This window comes from Myotis yumanensis, unplaced genomic scaffold (genome assembly GCF_028538775.1).
Source record: "Myotis yumanensis isolate MYYU_CA2020_CCGP unplaced genomic scaffold, mMyoYum1.0.hap1 SCAF_6, whole genome shotgun sequence".
NCBI lineage: Eukaryota > Metazoa > Chordata > Mammalia > Chiroptera > Vespertilionidae > Myotis > Myotis yumanensis.
The window spans coordinates 39570065-39587751 of record NW_027223757.1 but is presented as its reverse complement, the minus strand read 5'-3'; the positions used below and the strand labels follow the sequence as shown (position 1 = coordinate 39587751).

The window sequence follows — 17687 nt, the reverse complement described above, 5'->3', positions numbered from 1 at the left end:
TAGACCACCAACTTACACCATACACAAGAATAAACAACATGGGTAAAAGACTTAAATGTAAGTCCTGAAACCGCAAAAAGTCTAGAAGAAACCACAGGCAGCAAAATATCAGACATCTCTCATAGCAATATGCTTGCTAATACATCTGCTAAGGCAAGGGAAACAAGTGAGAAAATAAACAAATGGACTGCATCAAAATAAAAAGCTTCTGCACAGCAAAAAGAAACCGTCAACAAAATGAAAAGGTAACCCATTGTATGGGAGAACTTCTTTGCAATGATACATCTGATATGGGTTTAATCTCCAAAATATACAAGGAGCTCATACAACTTAACAAAAGGAAGACAAACAAATGGGCAAAGAACCCAAATAGACACTTTAAAGTGGACATACAGAGAGATGGTCAAGAGACATATGGAAAAATGCTCAAAGTCACTAATCATCAGAGAGATGTAAATTAAAACAACAGTGAGGTATAACCTCACACCTGTCAGGATGGCTATCATCAACAAATCAACAAATGAAATGTGCTGGCGAGGATGTGGAGAGAAGGGAATCCTAGTACACTGCTGGTGGGAATGCAGACTGGTGCAGCCACTGTGGAAAACAGTATGGAGTTTCCTCAAAAAGTTAAAAATGGAACTCCCAGTTGACCCAGTGATCCCACTTCTAGGAATATATCCTAAGAAGCCAGAAACACTAATCAGAAAGAATATATGCCCCCCTATAGCAGCACAATTTACAATAGCTAAAATCTAGAAATAGCCCAAATGCCCATCAGATGAGTGGATAAAAAAGCTATTACACATTTATACCATGGAATACTATGCAGCTATAAAAAAGAAGGATCTTTTACCCGTTGAGACAGCATGGAGGGACCTGGAGGGTAATATGCTAAGCGAAATGCCAGAGAAAGACAAGAATCACATGATTCTACTCATATATGGAATCTAATGAACAAAATAAACTGATGAACAAAATAGATCCAGAGACATATAAGCAAGGAACAGACTGACGAATCTCAGAGGGAAGGGGAGGGGAAGAGAGGTGAGTAGAGAAAGATTAACTGAGAACTTATATGCATATATGCATAATTCATGGACACAGACAACAGTGTGGTGAAGGCCTGGGAGGGGGGAGTGCAGGGTGGAGGGGATCAATGCACTAGAGAACTTCAAGAAGTAAGATGTCTGAGGCTTTCATAAGTTGTTATTGTTAATAATGTAACTTCCTACCTGATATATTCTAAAAGGGATGTAACGAAATCCACTTTCTTCTGCTGGATATTCCATGAGTTTCCGATTGATGGCCCAAAACTGGTCAAATCTGTCTGTAACGATAAATTATTTATTAAAAGTGAACAACATTATAATTTAATACCTCACATGAAGAGATGAAAGTTGTTAAACTTCTACCTCTTAGAAATTTCTAAAAGGGTATTATTTATATATATGATTTTTTTCCCTTAAGTTTATATTTCTACTAGAGGCCCGGTGCACAAAAATTAGTGCATTGGCGGGGGGAGGTAGAAGGGGGTCCCTCAGCCAATCCTGTGCCCTCTCGCAGTCTGGGACCCCTCAGGAGATAATGACCTGCTGGCTTAGGCCTGCTCCCGGGTGGCAGAGGGCAGGCCCAATCCCTAGGTGCAGCCCCTGGTTGGGCTCAGAGCAGGGCCAATTGGGGAGTTGGGGCGCTACCCCCTGTCATGCACAGAGCAGGGCGGATCGGGAGGTTGCGATGCCACCCCTAGTCAAACTCAGGGTAGAGCCGATGGGGGGTGGGGCACCGCCCTCTGTCACACTCAAGGCAGGGTCGATAGGGAATTTGCGGCGCCACCCCCTGTCATGCACAGAGCAGGGCCCATCAGGGGGGTTGGGGCTCCGTACCCTGTCACACACAGAGCAGGGCCGATCAGGGGGTTGAGGAGCTCCCCGCTGTCACACACAGAGCAGGGCCAATAGGGGAGTTGGGGCACCGCCCCCTGTCACACACAGAGCAGGGCTGATCAGGGGGTTTGGGCGCTGCCCCCTGTCACGCTGATCCCGGTGCCGGGAGGCATATTACCCTTTTACTATATAGAATAGAGGCCTGGTGCACACCTAGGGGCCGGCTGGTTTGCCCTGAAGGGTGTCCTGGATCAGGGTGGGGGTCCCCACTGGGGTGCCTGGCCAGTCTGGGTGAGGGGCTGAGGGCCGTTTTCCAGCTGGCGAGTGACTGAAGCTCCCAACCGCTCCTTTTTTTCTTTTTTCTTTTTTTTATTCTGGGCCAGCTTTAGCTCTGAGGCCTCGGCTGCTGAAAGCTGGTTTCTGGCCTTTGTTTTTCCTTCTGTATTCAATACAATGTTGTGGTCCTGCTGGCTGAAGCCCGGCTGACTGAAAGCTGGTTTCTGGGGTTTTGTTTAGCTTCTATATGTGCAACATAGTTGCTTAGAGTTGCAGCTGAGAGGCTGGCAGCGGCAGGTGGGGAACGTTGGAGTTCGCCATCACTGGAGCAAGCAAGCCTCCCTGCTCGCTTCAGTGCATGGCTGCCGGCCGCCATCTTGCTGACAGTTAATTTGCATAAGGATATGCTGATTAGCCAATGGGAAGGGTAGCGGTCGTACGCTAATTACCATGTTTCTCTTTTATTAGTGTAGAAGATAACTAAACACAAAGATATAAAATTAATTTTCTACATTATTGCTTCCTCTTCCTAGGTAGACATTTGTCTCATAAGAAAAACCCTAAACAGATTATGACTGGGATACCCCATCAGACTGGGATGAATATCTTGATTTCCTTTGTTCTACTCCTACTATCTAAACTATAAAGGCAACTGCTTCAAGTGACCTGAATTTTAGCCAGAACTTGCTTTAAGAAATGAAGTCAAAATACCAAACATAGTTAACATTAATTTAAAAATATAAAATTATAGGAAATGCTTTGAAACAAATGTGAACTAATTAAACAACACCTTAAAAATTTTTTCAGGTTTAATTTTTTTAAAAAAACCCACTTTACTGAGATATAATTCAAATACCACAGAATTCATCCTTTTAAAGTGTACGACTGAGTGTTTTTTAGTATATTCAGAGTGAAGCAACCATTGGCAATATCTAATTTCTGAAAATTTTCATCATCCCCAAAAGAAATACATACCCATTAATAGTTATTCCCTTTCCCCATCCTCCTTGCTCTGGAAATCACTAATCTCTATTCTACTCCAAAAATTTTACATAAATGAAATCATATAAGATGCAGTCTTTTGCATCTGTTCTCTGCCCCCCCCCCCTCCCCCTCCCCAGACTATGTTTAAGGTTCATTTATGCTATAGCATCTATCAGAACTTCATTAGTTTTTATGGCCAAATAATATTTCATTGTATGGAGATATCACACTTTGTTTACCCATTCATCAGTTCATGGGACATTTGAGCTGTTTTCACTTTTTGGCTACTATGAACATTCATGTACAAGTTCTTGTGTAGATGCAAATTTTTTCAATTTTCTTGTGTATATACCTGCCATATGGTACCTATGTCTTGAGGAATTGCCAAACTGTTTTCCAAAGAGGCAGCACCAATTTACATTCTCGTCAGAAACGTATAAGGGTTCCAATTTATCTACATCCATGCCAATACTTGTTATTGCCCATCTTTTCTATTATAGTCATCCTAGTGGGTGCAAAGTGATATTTCCTTATAGTTTTGATTTCCATTTCCCTAGTGACTAATTATGTTGAGCATCTTTTCATTTGTTTACTAGCCATTTATATATCTTCTTTGGAGCAGTGTCCATCAAATCCTCTGTCCCCTTTTTATATATGAAAGTTCTTTATGTATTCTGGATACAAGTCCCTTATCTGATAAAGGATAAGTAAATTACCACCCCCCCCCCCCCCCCGCCCCTGCATTCTGTACATTGTTATTTAACTCACTGAGAATTTTAGCTTAAATGATTTTTCTCTCAGAATCAAATCTCTGTAAAGCAAATAGCTCCAGAATTTCAGATCAGTTTGGTATTAAAGCATATTCTCCACTACTAGATTCGTCTCAATCCAATCTACTGGCAATCTATTCATCCTGCTTATGCCATCAAAATTGTTTTAAAAAATAAAGTTTAGTTGTTTCTTCTGATATCCATGGTCCAAAAGACTGTGTCAGGCTCTAGGCCAGTGGCCGGCAAACTCATTAGTCAACAGAGCCAAATATCAACAGTACAACGATTGAAATTTCTTTTGAGAGCCAAATTCTTAAACTTAAACGATATAGGTAGGTACATTGTTATTAACTTAATTAGGGTACTCCTAAGGCTTAGGAAGAGCCACACTCAAGGGGCCAAAAAGCTGTATGTGGCTCGCGAGCCGCATTTGCCGACCACGGCAGTCTAGGCCTTCTCTAGAGTGATACTACACTAAGACTGACAGCACATGGAATTTAGAATCCAGTTAGTTCTTTGCAATTTTACAAATAACAACTATTTGTTCAGATTGTTATGAATTTAATGCAGAACCAAGACCAGACGCTTGGTTTTCTGATTCAAAGTCCACAACCGTTTCAACAGCTGCAACCACAAAACTGTATCATAATGTTAAGAGGAGCTCCTTTGACCACAGTCCTTTCATTTATGAATCAATTATTCTATTAATGCTTTTTAAAAAATTACTTTTTTGTCTGGCCAGTGTGGCTCAGTGGTTGAGCATCAACCTATGAACAAGGAGGTCAGGTCACGGTTCGATTCCCAGTCAGGATACACGCCCAGGTTGCTGGCTTGATCCCCAGTAGGAGCGTGCAGGAGGCAGCCAATCAATTATTCTCTCTCATCATTGTTATTTGTTTCTCTCCTCTCCCTTCCTCTCTGAAATAAATTAAAAATGTATTTTTTAAAAGTATTTTTTTCCATTAAGTAGTAAGCAAAAATGTAATAGCTAAATAAAATGATTCTTCTTGCACACCTGAGATTTTACTCACTGCTCATCATTTATGATCTCTAGCACCTATCTACAATAATGCATGCATAATATATGCTCTTGAGACAAAGAGCAAATAATAGGATACTATGTACAGAACTTCTCACTGAAAATTTTGGGTTCTAATCCTAGGTTTGCAACTAAACAGCTACGTGACCAGAAAGAAATCAACTGAAAAGTCTACCATAATTCACTTATAGATAAATCAAGGAATTAGATTAAATAGCTTCTAATGCCTCTCCTGAAAATAAAATTTTATAATTATTTAAGATACCCTCTTTTATTAAAATAGAACCTGTTAAAAACCACAAGAAAAACATTATAGTAAAATGAAGATTTATACTATTTTTAATAGGAAAAAACCCCACCAAACATGGGTTAAAGCAGTCATTCTTAACCAGAGATTTTGCTTCCTGGTAGATCTGGAGACATTTTTGGTTGTCACAACTATAGTCCAGGGATGCTGCTACACACCACACAATGTGCAGGACAGCACCCTACAAACAAGAATTATCTGACTCAAAATGTCAATAGGGTCAAAGGAAGGAAAGCAAATACAAACATACAATAAAAAGTACAGAAAGGTTATTAACAAACAAGTTTTTATGTACTTATATAGCAAAAAAAAAAAAAAAAAACAATTCTGGAAAAGCAACATTATTGTGTCCATTATCAATTTAATGACAACTCTAAATTCACCCTTCAACATATGCAGTGCCATAATGGACACCATTTCTTTAAGCGTCTCTACTGTGATGAGCACATCAAGCTTTCCTATTATAAGGTGCTGAAAGGACTCTGTAAGAACAAGGGGCTCCTGACTATAGGCACATGAAGGCCCCTTGCCCTTATCAGCACCCCGATTTCCTGTGGAGGCCCATCTGGGTGACTCCTCTAAGGTTTCCCACAGAGCTAACACTCCCTCTGCATGCACAGGGAACTTGTTACTGGTGGCCTGCACTCCACATTGTACTGATTGTCCAGTGAATGCAGACCAGCTCTAATCTGGGAAAAATAACCAATTTTCCACTAATCCAGGGGGTGATCTCTACCTTTTCCAACAAGTTCTAAACCCAGCCTTGGAAAGGGGCTCCTTGTAAGTGTGACCTTCTTCCCTTAATCCTAGGGTATCATATATAGTCATATCTTTTGAAAAAACTGAAGAATAAAAGTGGCAATTTTAAAATTGATGAACAAAAACATATCCAGAGACAGAGAAGCATCGATCAGACTGTCAAACATCAGAGGGAAGACAGGGGAAGGGGGAGAGATCAACCAAAGCAGCGGTCGCCAACCTGTGTTCCATGGACCACTGGTGGTCCATGAGGTCTGAAAGGTTGGAGACCGCTGAACCAAAGGACTTGTATGCATGCATATAAGCATAACCAATGGACACAGACCTTAGGGGGGTGAGGGCACGAGCGGGGGGATGGAGGCAATGGGGGGGATAAGGACACATATATAATACCTTAATCAATAAAGAAAAATAAAAAAGTCCAGTATACTTAAAAAAAGTGGGAATTTTAAAGAATGTATCTATATTTTCATTTGAGTTTTGTGAGAGTTAAGAACTGAAGGTGGGTTTTTAACATTCTCACACCACAAATAATGTATGTATCTACAAGCTCCCACAGGAGACATGGAGGACATCTATGGGCCTGCTACTCAGCCTCATTCAGTAATGTAGTTGACGCTGGCTGAAACCCTCAAACTATAAAAAAGGGGTAAAATGGCCTCCACATGCACACACTATCCACTTCCTGCTCTTTAATGCCTGTAATGTCAAAAAACAGATTTATTGCACCCCCCCCAAAAAGTATCAGATCATGACAGTCCATAATACACAAATGTTAAGCTTTTCTTTGAAGAGAAAAGCAAATGGTTGAACATCACAATGAAGGGACCCTGCTCTTCACAAAATTTGCATTTACCAACATTACTATTCAAATTACTACAAGTGGTAGTGTATGTATGGTGTTTAGTATTTTTGACCTGAAACTTTCAAAATATGTAACAGACATCATATCTAATTATAGACTTATTTGAATTAATTTATTCATATGTAATATGTTAAATATTTTTGAAAAGCAAAATAGGAAGGGGAAAAAGAAATAGCAATTACTGGGCCCGGCCGCAGTGGCCCAGTGGTTAACCGTTGACATAAGTACCAGGAGGTACAAGGTTCAATTCCCCGGTAGGCACATGCCCAGGTTGTGGGCTTCATCCCAAGTAGGAGGCATGCAGGAGCTACCAATCAATGATTCTCTCCCATTACTGATGTTTCTATCTCTCTCTCCCTCTCCCTTCCTCTCTGAAATCAATAAAAATTTATTAAAAGAAAAAAGAAACAACAATTACTGGTAGGGTATCTAACGCAGATGTGTTAAAAAAGTGACCTGTATCTTCAAACTCATTTGTCTTCTGAGTCTAATAAATTCAGAGAATCTTATGTTACCAGGACAGTTAGGCTGAATCATGGCAAGCAGCAGCATACCCACTGGTGCTTAGATGCTGCTCAACAGAAGTACACCATACATTTCTATGAGACCATCTGCTTGAGGCTTAAAGTTACTGAGAAATATCTTTGGGGAGGCCCTAACTAAAGCAAAGAAGTCTTGAAAGACTTCAAGGCCCCATGAAAATTCATCACGAAGACAGAGGAGGCAGGGCTACCAGACTGGCCTCTACATTAAGGCTCAGAGGAGTGCTAATCCTGGAGAAGGCTAATCCTTAAATACTGTATATAAACACTCATCTTGCAGTAGAGTTGTACCCTAGGGAATTGGTTGTTTGAGTGAATCAAGAGAGCAATAAAATCTGCATCCCAGGAAAATCCTGACCTGGACTATCATTGTCTCTGAATATGATGTTTATCTACTCCTGTGCTGTAGTCTAGAAAATTGGAGTCAAAGGCAGTAATCAGTATATATATTTTATAGTGCAATTAATTCTCTCTGTATTCACTGTTATAACTTTCATCTAAACCACTATCATCTCTCAACTAAAGCATTGTACAGCCTACTAATTGATCTCTGCCACTCCACTTATATCTCTACACAGCATCCAGAATGTGCTTTTAAATAAACTGAATCAGATCATTAATGAATAAATTTCCAAACACTTTTCTAATGAGTCATAAGGAATAATGCTTTATGATGTACTTTAATAATATGGTTATTTCAAATTTCATATTAGAATCATTATTTTAAAAGACAATCTACAGTACCTCCTTTATGCCTGCAACTGGGGCAGGTTGGTCCCCGCCCAAACTCTGCATGCAAGCAACCATCTATAATAATAAAAGTGTAATATGCTAATTAGACCGGATGTCCTTCCGGATGAAGCCGGGGCTTGTGAGGGAAGCTTGGGTCCTGGGTGCCTGCGGGTGGCCGAAGGGAAGCCAGCCCGGGTCCTGGGTCCCGGATGACAGAGGGAAGCCGGTGCCGGCAGTCAGGGGAAGGAAGGCCTACTCTTGCATGAATTTCGTGCATTGGGCCTCTAGTCTATATATATAAAAGGCTAATATGCTAAGTGTGCTTCCCACTGTCCGACCAGTCACTATGATGTGCACTGACCATCAAGGGGCAGATGCTCAACACAGGAGCTGCCGTGATGTACACTTGCCATTTACAGAGAAACGGCAGCACGGACCTGGCTGACAAAGCAACACTCGGCTTCCCCGAAGTGGGACACAGGCCCTGCCACCACCCAGAGTGACAGTCCACCAAATCGCAGCTGCTGCTGCTGAAACCCCATGGCCAGCCCAGAAACGGTCGCCTTGGGCATCGGGTAATGATGTAATGTAGCAACGCCTGGCTTTCTCTCCCTAGCAATTAGCCTCTTTGCAATTTCTTCAGCCCAGGAACATGACTTGCTTTATACTCAGATGGAAACATTTACACTTTAACCAAATGTCTGTGAAGTGTTTTCCCGTGCCTCATCTCATTTGATCCTCAAAGAAGACCTGGAGTAAGTAGATAGGAGACTTGGTGGAATCCTATTTTCTTTTCATTAGCCGGAAAACAGAGATTTAGAAACCTTAGAAACTTGACCCAACTGAAAAAAAGAAATGGTAGACCTTGAAAATGACTTCAGGTTTTTTCACTGCACAGAATATAGTCAAACACTGCTGCAGTTAAATATTTTACCCTTTGTTCTCCCTGTGTGATCTACAATAATAATCTGCTTCATGTTGATATTTACCGCTGTGTTGCTGACAATTACCTGAAAGAGAAGTTGGGGTGCTTCACTGGGCTGAAAAAAGTTTAGCTAAGCAGGTCTAATTAAGCAAGTTTATTATCTACACTAATAAAAGACAAAGATGCTAACTGACCATACCTTCGCTACGCCCACCAGCCAATCAGAGCGATTATATGCAAATTAACTTAACCAAGATGGCGGCCAGCAGCCTCGGAGCTGGAGCAAGCCAGAGGCTTGGTTGCCCCGGCGATGGAGGAAGCCAAGCTTCCCGCCTGCCATGGCTGGCTGTGGCCTCCGTAAAAGGCAACAAAGTTTCAATTATAGAAGACAAATAAATCCCAGATACCTGCTTCCAGCCAGCCTCCACTGGGAGCTTGGGTGGCTGGGGCCTGTGGCCAGCCTGCAAACAGCCATCAGCCCCTCACCCAGAATGGCCACATCCTCATGGGGTGAGGGTCCCCACTGGGGGGCTTGGCCAGCTTGCAAACAGCCATCAGCCCCTCACCCAGGCTGGCCAGGCACCCCAGTGGGGACTCCCACCCGAAGGGGCTGTGGCCAGCCTGCAAACAGCCATCAGCCACTCACCCAGGCTGGCCAGGCACTCCAGCAGGACCCCCCCTCCCTGAAGGGGGTGTGGCCAGTCTGAAAACGGCCCTCAGCCCCTCACCCAGGCTGGCCCGGCACCCCAGTGGGGACCCCCACCCTGAAGGGGGTGTGACCAGTCTGAAAACGGCCCTCAGCCCCTCACCCAGGCTGACCAGGCACCTCAGCGGGACCCCCATCTGATCCAGGACACCCTTCAGGGCAAACCAGCCGGCCCCCACCCATGCACCAGGCCTCTATCCTATATAGTAAAAGGGTAATATGAAAATTGACCCTAACAACAGAGCTACTGGGAATCACTGGTCACTATGACACACACTGACCACCAGGGGGCAGACGCTCAATGCAGGAGCTGCTCCGTGGTGGTCAGTGTGCTCCCACAGGGGGAGCTCTGCTCAGCCACAAGCCAGGCTGATGGCTGCCAGTACAGCGGTGGTTGTGGGAGCCTCTCCTGCCTCCTCAGCAGCGCTAAGGATGTCCAACTGCAGCTAGGCCTGGTCCCTGCTGGCAAATGGACATCCCCCGAGGGCTCCTGGGCTGCCAGAGGGATGTCTGATTGCCAGCTTAGGCCCAATCCCCCGGGGAGGGGCCCTAAGCCAACAGGTGGTCATCCCCTGAGGGGTCCCAGACTGCGAGAGGGCACAGGCCAGGCTGAGGGACCCTCCCGAGTGCACAAATTTTGGGGCACCAGGCCTCTAGTATATCTATAAAAGGCTAAGTTGACTCGCGCATGCGCGAAACATATAAAGCTCTCGCTGGTGCCAATCGCACACACATGTTTCCATTGTCAATGTTGGTTGTGAATTTGGTTGACACTTCTATTACGGAGAAAGGGCGGATAGCGATATTAAAATATTTCTTCTAATCAATTTTCCTTTTAATGTGCACAAATTCGTGCACCAGGCTACTAGTGTCAGCAATTAAATATTTCTGCCCCAAGAAGCAGGTTCTTTTCAGACATCTTTGACCCCCTGGGAATGCAGTGTTTCCTGCATGCATCTCAGATCTAATTGACTACCAATCTGCTTACTTGCTAGGCTCCAAGTTACCCTATTTTTCTTTTCTGTCCCTAGAAAACACCAAGCTCATTCCCCTATCACAGTTTTCTAATCTTCACATAGCCACTTCTTTCTCACCATTCAAGTCTCGAAAGTGTCACATCCTCAGAGATTTCCCTCATAATTGCAGCAAAGTCATTATTCTATTTACTACCAAACACTTATCGTTACTTGAAATTATTCTATTGCTTATTAACTATCATTCTCACCAAACTAAAATTTAAGTTCCATGAGGGCCAGGCATTTCTCTTCAGTCCTAAAAAGTTCCTGGCACAAAGTACATGCTCAATGAACTTTTGTTAAATAAATAACTAAATGAATGACTGATTTAGGCAAGTGGGGAAAAACAAAAAGAAGGAACCCCAAATGTTAAAAGCAGTGGAAAAAGCAGACATCCTAGAGCAGGGGTGGGCAAACTTTTTGACTCGAGGGCCACAATGGGTTCTTAAACTGGACCGGAGGGCCAGAACAAAAGCATGGATGGAGTGTTTGTGTAAACTCATATAAATTCAAAGTAAATATCATTACATAAAAGGGTACGGTCTTCTTTTTTTTTAGTTTTATTCATTTCAAACGGGCTGGATCTGGCCCGCGGGCCGTAGTTTGCCCACGGCTGTCCTAGAGCCACACTGCCTGCCTTTGTTTCCTAAATTTGCCATTTATTAATATCTGGGTGAGTTTAAGCAAGATACTTTTAAACTTTGTGTGTCAATTTCCTCATTTATAAAATGAAGATATTAATAGTATATATTCATAAAGTCACTGGAAGGAATAAGTGAGTTAATATATGCAAAATACTTACAATAGTACTTGGCACAAAGTAATACTACATGTGTTTTGTCTCTCAGGCTGCCAGAGATGCTGAGTTTCTAGAGTCAGCAACAAGGTAAGTGAAAGGTGAAAGCCAATATGGCAAAGGATTATGCCAAACCCCCATCATCACAAGATTGCTGGAGTGTCCAGTCTGGCTCAGGGCCAGGGAGTTTGCACCATTCATATCAAATTCTATGTGAATGCTGCCCCCTGAAGTAATGCAATTGAAATGGCCTTTGCCAACCATAGTGGGGAGAATAAGAACACAATCCAGTTGCAACACTTTACAACACCAAATTCCCTTCAGGTCTCATTTTTCTTCCTCCAATCCTTTCAACTACCATACAAGGCCCTATTTTCTCACTCTGTGGGAACAATTTACTCGCCTTTTACCTTCCATCATTTCAACTGCATTAATCTCCAGCCATATCATGAAATAGTAGTGGGGGCAAGAATGGTGATCCAAGAACATCTAAGTCAACATCTGGGGAGTCCTCCAGTTTTGACAGGCTAGTCTGAGTTCCACCTAACATCTAATGACCACTCCTTCTCAAGCCCTCTCTCTCCTAATACATCTTAAAATATTAGGAACAACAGACTGAAAAAAATGATGTTTCTTATTAATCGGGGAAGAGGCTCACAATTGTTATAAAAAGCATCAGTCTACAAATGGAGCTAGTGAAAACTACTTTATAAATGGTTTAGAAATATTGCTGGAAACTTAAAGAAAGCTAATCTCATCAAGTATTGAAAAAAGCAGGCTGTAAATTTTAATTTCAACATCACAAACCAATAAACTATTATTGTATTCCAAGTCAATCCAGTAATTAACTTTATTTTTAAGTAGACAGAATTCAATTACAGTATTCTAGCTAATTAAGTAAAGTTTATTTCCAATTTATTTTGAAATCGGGCCAGTAACAACATAAAAAATTCAAAATTCAAAAATTCACAATGCCAAAAAACCCCCAACTTATTCTACGTGCTCATGTTAAAAATAAAAAAGGGGGAATCATCTTCAATTACACTGTAGTCTTCACTTACTCTAAAAGACAATCTTTAAAAAGTATCTTGTTTGCCAAAAAGAGATTTACAGAGCTATATAGTACAGTGGCAGCCCAAGACTAATTAACTAAATGTATTCCTGCATAAATCACCTATAGATTTATAACCAATAATCTGATTTATTACCTTTCAAAACCACTATAAATTGAGAAAATATTTTCCCTCCTAGGCTAAATTACAGCTTATCACTTTCTTAGATTCAAAGGGCCAGAAACGAATTTAAGGAATCAACTCATTCTCACTCACTCAGAGAGCACTCCAAAGTCCTAAGACAAAAATAAAAATCGACTTTAATTTTTGAAAGACAGACAAGAAATAGATATTCCATTATACTCACTGTCACTTTGTGGTTTATTATGCAGGATATTGTCATTTCTAATACAAATCCCTCATGCTTCTGATGAGAAAATGTAAATGAAAAAGTCTTATTAATAATTATTTACTGGAGATGCAGTAAATAAAGCAGCATTTCTCAGCATTAGGTGAGCACTTGGACCACCTGAGGAGCTTTAAAAAACACTAATGTCAGGCTCCCACTCTAGACCAATTATTTTAGATTCCCTGGCAAATGTACTCTTGGGAAGCTCCAAGATGATTCTAGTATGTAGCCAGATTAACCACCTGCAGATGCAATGAAAAATACTCTCACTTTAGAATCTAGGTTCAAATCCTGATCCCATCTCTTACTAGCTCTGTGAGCTCATTTCCTCATTTTCAAAGTTGACAATGTTTATCTAATTATTCTCAGGAATCTTAAGATAATGCATATAAAAGTACCCAGGCCTGGGACACCACAGGGATTTAGTAAATGTAATATAATTTCGGATAAATTCTGTTCTATTTCAATTTCATGTACTCTGTCTGTGACGGTTACATGAAAAACATCTCTTTTTAAAAAGTCCCCAATTTGCCCTAACCGGTTTGGCTCAGTGGATAGAGCGTCGGCCTGCAGACTGACGGGTCCCAGGTTCGATTCTAGTCAAGGGCATGTACCTTGGTTGTGGGAACATCCCCAGTAGGGAGTGTTCAGGAGGCAGCTGATTGATGTTTCTAACTCTCTATCCCTCTTCCTTCCTCTCTATAAAAAAAAAGTCCCCAATTTGCAAACAGTTCATATTATGAATATCTAGTTTAATTCTAGGCAATGAAGGAAAAAAAAAAGAGTAAAACAGTTGATGGAAGGAAGTGTGCTCAAACAAGATTTTACTTTGGGAGCAAAGTAAAACAGCAAAACATAAAGAGTTGAATTATTTGTTCCAATTATGTACCTAATTGAGTACTGAGAGCTCTATAGAGAATTAAAAAACAAACAAAATACAACACATACAATAGGATTTTTCCTTCACTTAATATGTAGTTGAGGAAGCCAAACTGACATACCTACAATTATCATAAGTTTTAATGGGTCGGGTTGGTCCTTTATCTTGAAATTAGTAGTGCTTGATGGGTCAAGTCCTCCCCACTCTGTCCCCATCTTTTCAAAGGTAAATGACTAAATGACAGCTGCTAAAAAACATGTTAAAGGTTAGGCTGGTAGCCCAGTGGTTAGGGCGCTGGCACCAGCACTGAAGGGTCGTGGGTTTGATTCCCCATCAAGGGCACATACCTGGGTTGCAGGCTTGATCCCAGGCCCAGGTTGGGCACAATGAGGAGTCAACCAATTAATGCGTCTCTTGCACATTTATGTATCTACGTTTCTCTCTCTCACTCTCCCCACCTCCTCCACTCTCTCTTAAAAAAAAAAAAAAGGTTAGGCTAGTAAAGAAGTGATACTAAACAAAACAAGACTAAAATGTGCTAGAGTAAAAAGTTGTGGGTTCTGATTGTAATAGGACCTCAGAGATCATTTTTATTAATAATGTACCTGAACAGAATTTAGACATTTAAAAAACCCAATTGATGTTCATAGCATTTTACATAGGAGAAACTGCAGTTCAAAGCAGGTGAATGATTTGCCTGTGATCATCAAACCAGCAGGCTCTCAGGGATGCTACCCTTATCACAGAAAACTTTCAGTAGCATTTCTATAAGTAAAAACACTACTTGCTTGGTAAAACTCCAAGTTGAGTCAATTCAATAACCTATGATTAAGAAGAATCTGGGAAACCATTAATGAATGGAATGTTCATGTTATCAAAAATTCCAGAGTTCTATACTTCAAAATTCATGGTAGTGTCAGGTAATAGTGAAGGGGACCAAAGTTTTGCCACCCCAAAACTTTGCCTTTTGCAATAGTAATTTAAGCTCGTTGAGAAACAAAAGACTCAAAAAGAACCTTTAACCCTTTCCTACCCCAAGAGATTCAGATGAAAAGGCCTGCTCCAGGAATGGAAACTTAGCATATTCACCTTGTACCATCAGATAGGCAGGCTCCAGGCAGTGGCCAAGTAGCTAGATGCTCCCATGTCCATTGTTTCTGGGTATCCTAGCAAGAATTTGCCTACCACGTGTGTTCTGCTCGTCAGCTCCCTGTGAATTGCCTAGTCCTTTGAAATCTCAGGGTCCTGCCCCCCTTCTCCTTTGACCATGAAGACATATAAACCTCAATTGCCCAATGCATTTGGGGTCTCATTTTTATATGGCACCCCCAAATGAATTCATATAATAATAAACTTTGAGTGGGGAAAAAAATAATCTATTTCAGCTATCACAGTAATTTAATTTCATCTCCTTTGGCAGTTACAGATGACAAAACTGAACAGTTAGCAGTCACTGCTGCAGAAATAAATATTTGCTTCAACATATTCACTAAGTCATATTTTTTCAATGAGAATCAGGGGAAATGCACTGTGATAATCAAGTGAAAATATTACTCAATTAGGAACTACCTCTTAAAAAACAAGGACAATGATGAGTGAAACTGAAAAATCTTAGTTCAAATTTTAGCCATTAGGATTATTCAGGTGGCATTACTGCAAAATTATTTTGTCTTAACTTATTCACTGCCAAAACAAAGCTGATTCTTAACATTCTACACATACCTCAAAAAATAGGAATATACTTTATTATTTCCCATAATGAGTTTATTTTGGGCTAAATAGTATTTTAAACCTATTCAATAGCTTCTAGTGACAAGTGGCATACAAAATGTATCTTATAAAGCACAAAAAATTAATCAGGATTCCAAGAATTCTAGCAGGAATAGAGTTGATAAAATTTAAAATTATTCTACCCGTATTTCTCAACTTATTCATTTACAGCTTAAATGTCTGAGTCTCACACAGTATTCTTTGGTGTGAAATAACATTCTTTGAGTGTAATATCATAATCTGATAAATAAAAATATTGGGGGGGGAGGGGAAGACACTTCTTTTTTTTTTTTTTTTTTTAAATATATTTTTTTAATGATTTTTTACAGAGAGGAAGGGAGAGAGATAGAGAGTTAGAAACATCGATGAGAGAGAAACATCGATCAGCTGCCTCCTGCACATCTCCCACTGGGGATGGGCCTGCAACCCAGGTACATGCCCTTGACCGGAATCGAACCCGGGACCTTTCAGTCCGCAGGCCGACGCTCTATCCACTGAACCAAACTGGTTTCGGCGACACTTCTAAATGTAAAGCCTTTCCCCTTAACAAGCCTATGAGAAAATCTAAGAAGAATATTATCAAAAACAAGAAGCTAGTTAAAGAAAAACAGCCCCAAAAATCTTGAAGTTTAATTTTGAGTGTGGCTTATGATAATTTAAAATAAAGTAAAATTTTGCTGGTTAAATCTTTTATGGAAATTTTATTCACTGCCAAAACAAAGCTGGAAATTAACTCCAATTTTAAAAATGAGATATTTTATTGATATCCATCTACTGTTAATGATAAAAATAAGCTACATGTTTAAAAAAAAAAAAAAAAAGCCAGGGAATCAAGAATAGTCTGAATCCTAAATGGACTCTGGGGGAAGAAATGCATAAGTAGAAAGCCACTTTGAAGATAATAATCAGAACTTGACTCAACACACTGCATCTTAGATGAACAAATTAGTTTATTTTGTACTCTTTTTTTTAAGGGCTGCTTCTTTTTTAGTGTTTGTGTTAAAACCTTGCAGCTCTCTGAATTCAGCTAATTAAAATACTGGCATAGTTTAATACTTAAATGTGGTTTTCACATAAAAGGATTTCTGAATCTTCTAGTTCTTAAAGCATTAAGTGACATGCAATGAATAATAAGAAATTAGCACTATTATAGAACTGTGTTTACGTCTCTGGCTCAGGAAAAGACATCACTAATACAGAGAATTCTGACACCCAGAACTTATTTTCATAGCCACTGAATCAGAATTGGTCTGCATACGCAGAGATGGAGTTAAACAAAGGATCACAGCGGTGGGGTGAGAGAGGAGAGGCTTGAAATGCTGAAATTCTCAAGAAAGTAATTTCCATGTCTTTGTTTAAAAAGTACATGAAATAGGTACCTGGGAATAGGTCATACACTGGCCAGCATTAGTTAGAGATTTCTGAGCTAAAATATTTATTTGGCCATCCAGACCCCACAAAGATAATGAAGGAATGGGTCAGAGACTAAGTAAACTTAAGTGAGAAGAGAGACAGAAGAAGTGTTAATATAGATATGTAGAACTAGGTCAAGTACCACAAGGAAATCTAGAAAGGGAGATGAAATTAAGCGAAAGAAGAAGAAAAAGAAAAAATATGGAAGACACATGTTACTTCAAAACTGTAAGCACTGCCCAGCTGGTGTGGCCCAATGGTTGCCAGTCGACCTATAAACCAGGAGGTCACAGTTCGATTCCCCATCAGGGCACATGCCCAGGTTTTGGGCTCAAGGTATGCAGGAGGCAGCTGATCAATGATTCTCTCTCTCCCTCTCTGAAGTCAATAAAAATATATTTTTTTAAAATGTAAGCATAGCCCTGACTGGTTTGGCTCAGTGAATAGAGCGTCGGCCTGCGGACTGAAAGGCCCCAGGTTCGATTCCGGTCAAGGGCATGTACCTTGGTTGCAGGCACATCCCCAGTAGGAGGTGTGCAGGAGGCAGCTGATCGATGTTT

At 40.8% G+C, this 17687-nt stretch overlaps 1 protein-coding gene across 3 annotated transcripts in view; it reads right to left on the bottom strand.

Moving 5' to 3' along the window:
- Positions 1-17687, bottom strand: part of ATG5 (autophagy related 5) — a 161269-nt gene that overhangs the window by 88889 nt on the left and 54693 nt on the right. For 2 of the 3 annotated variants that reach the window (XM_070418001.1, XM_070418000.1), the window contains exon 6: positions 1236-1330. In XM_070418001.1, coding sequence (XP_070274102.1) covers positions 1236-1330 — 95 coding nt within the window. The remainder of the gene's footprint in view (positions 1-1235; positions 1331-17687) is intronic. The other variant, XM_070418002.1, reaches the window with a different exon arrangement.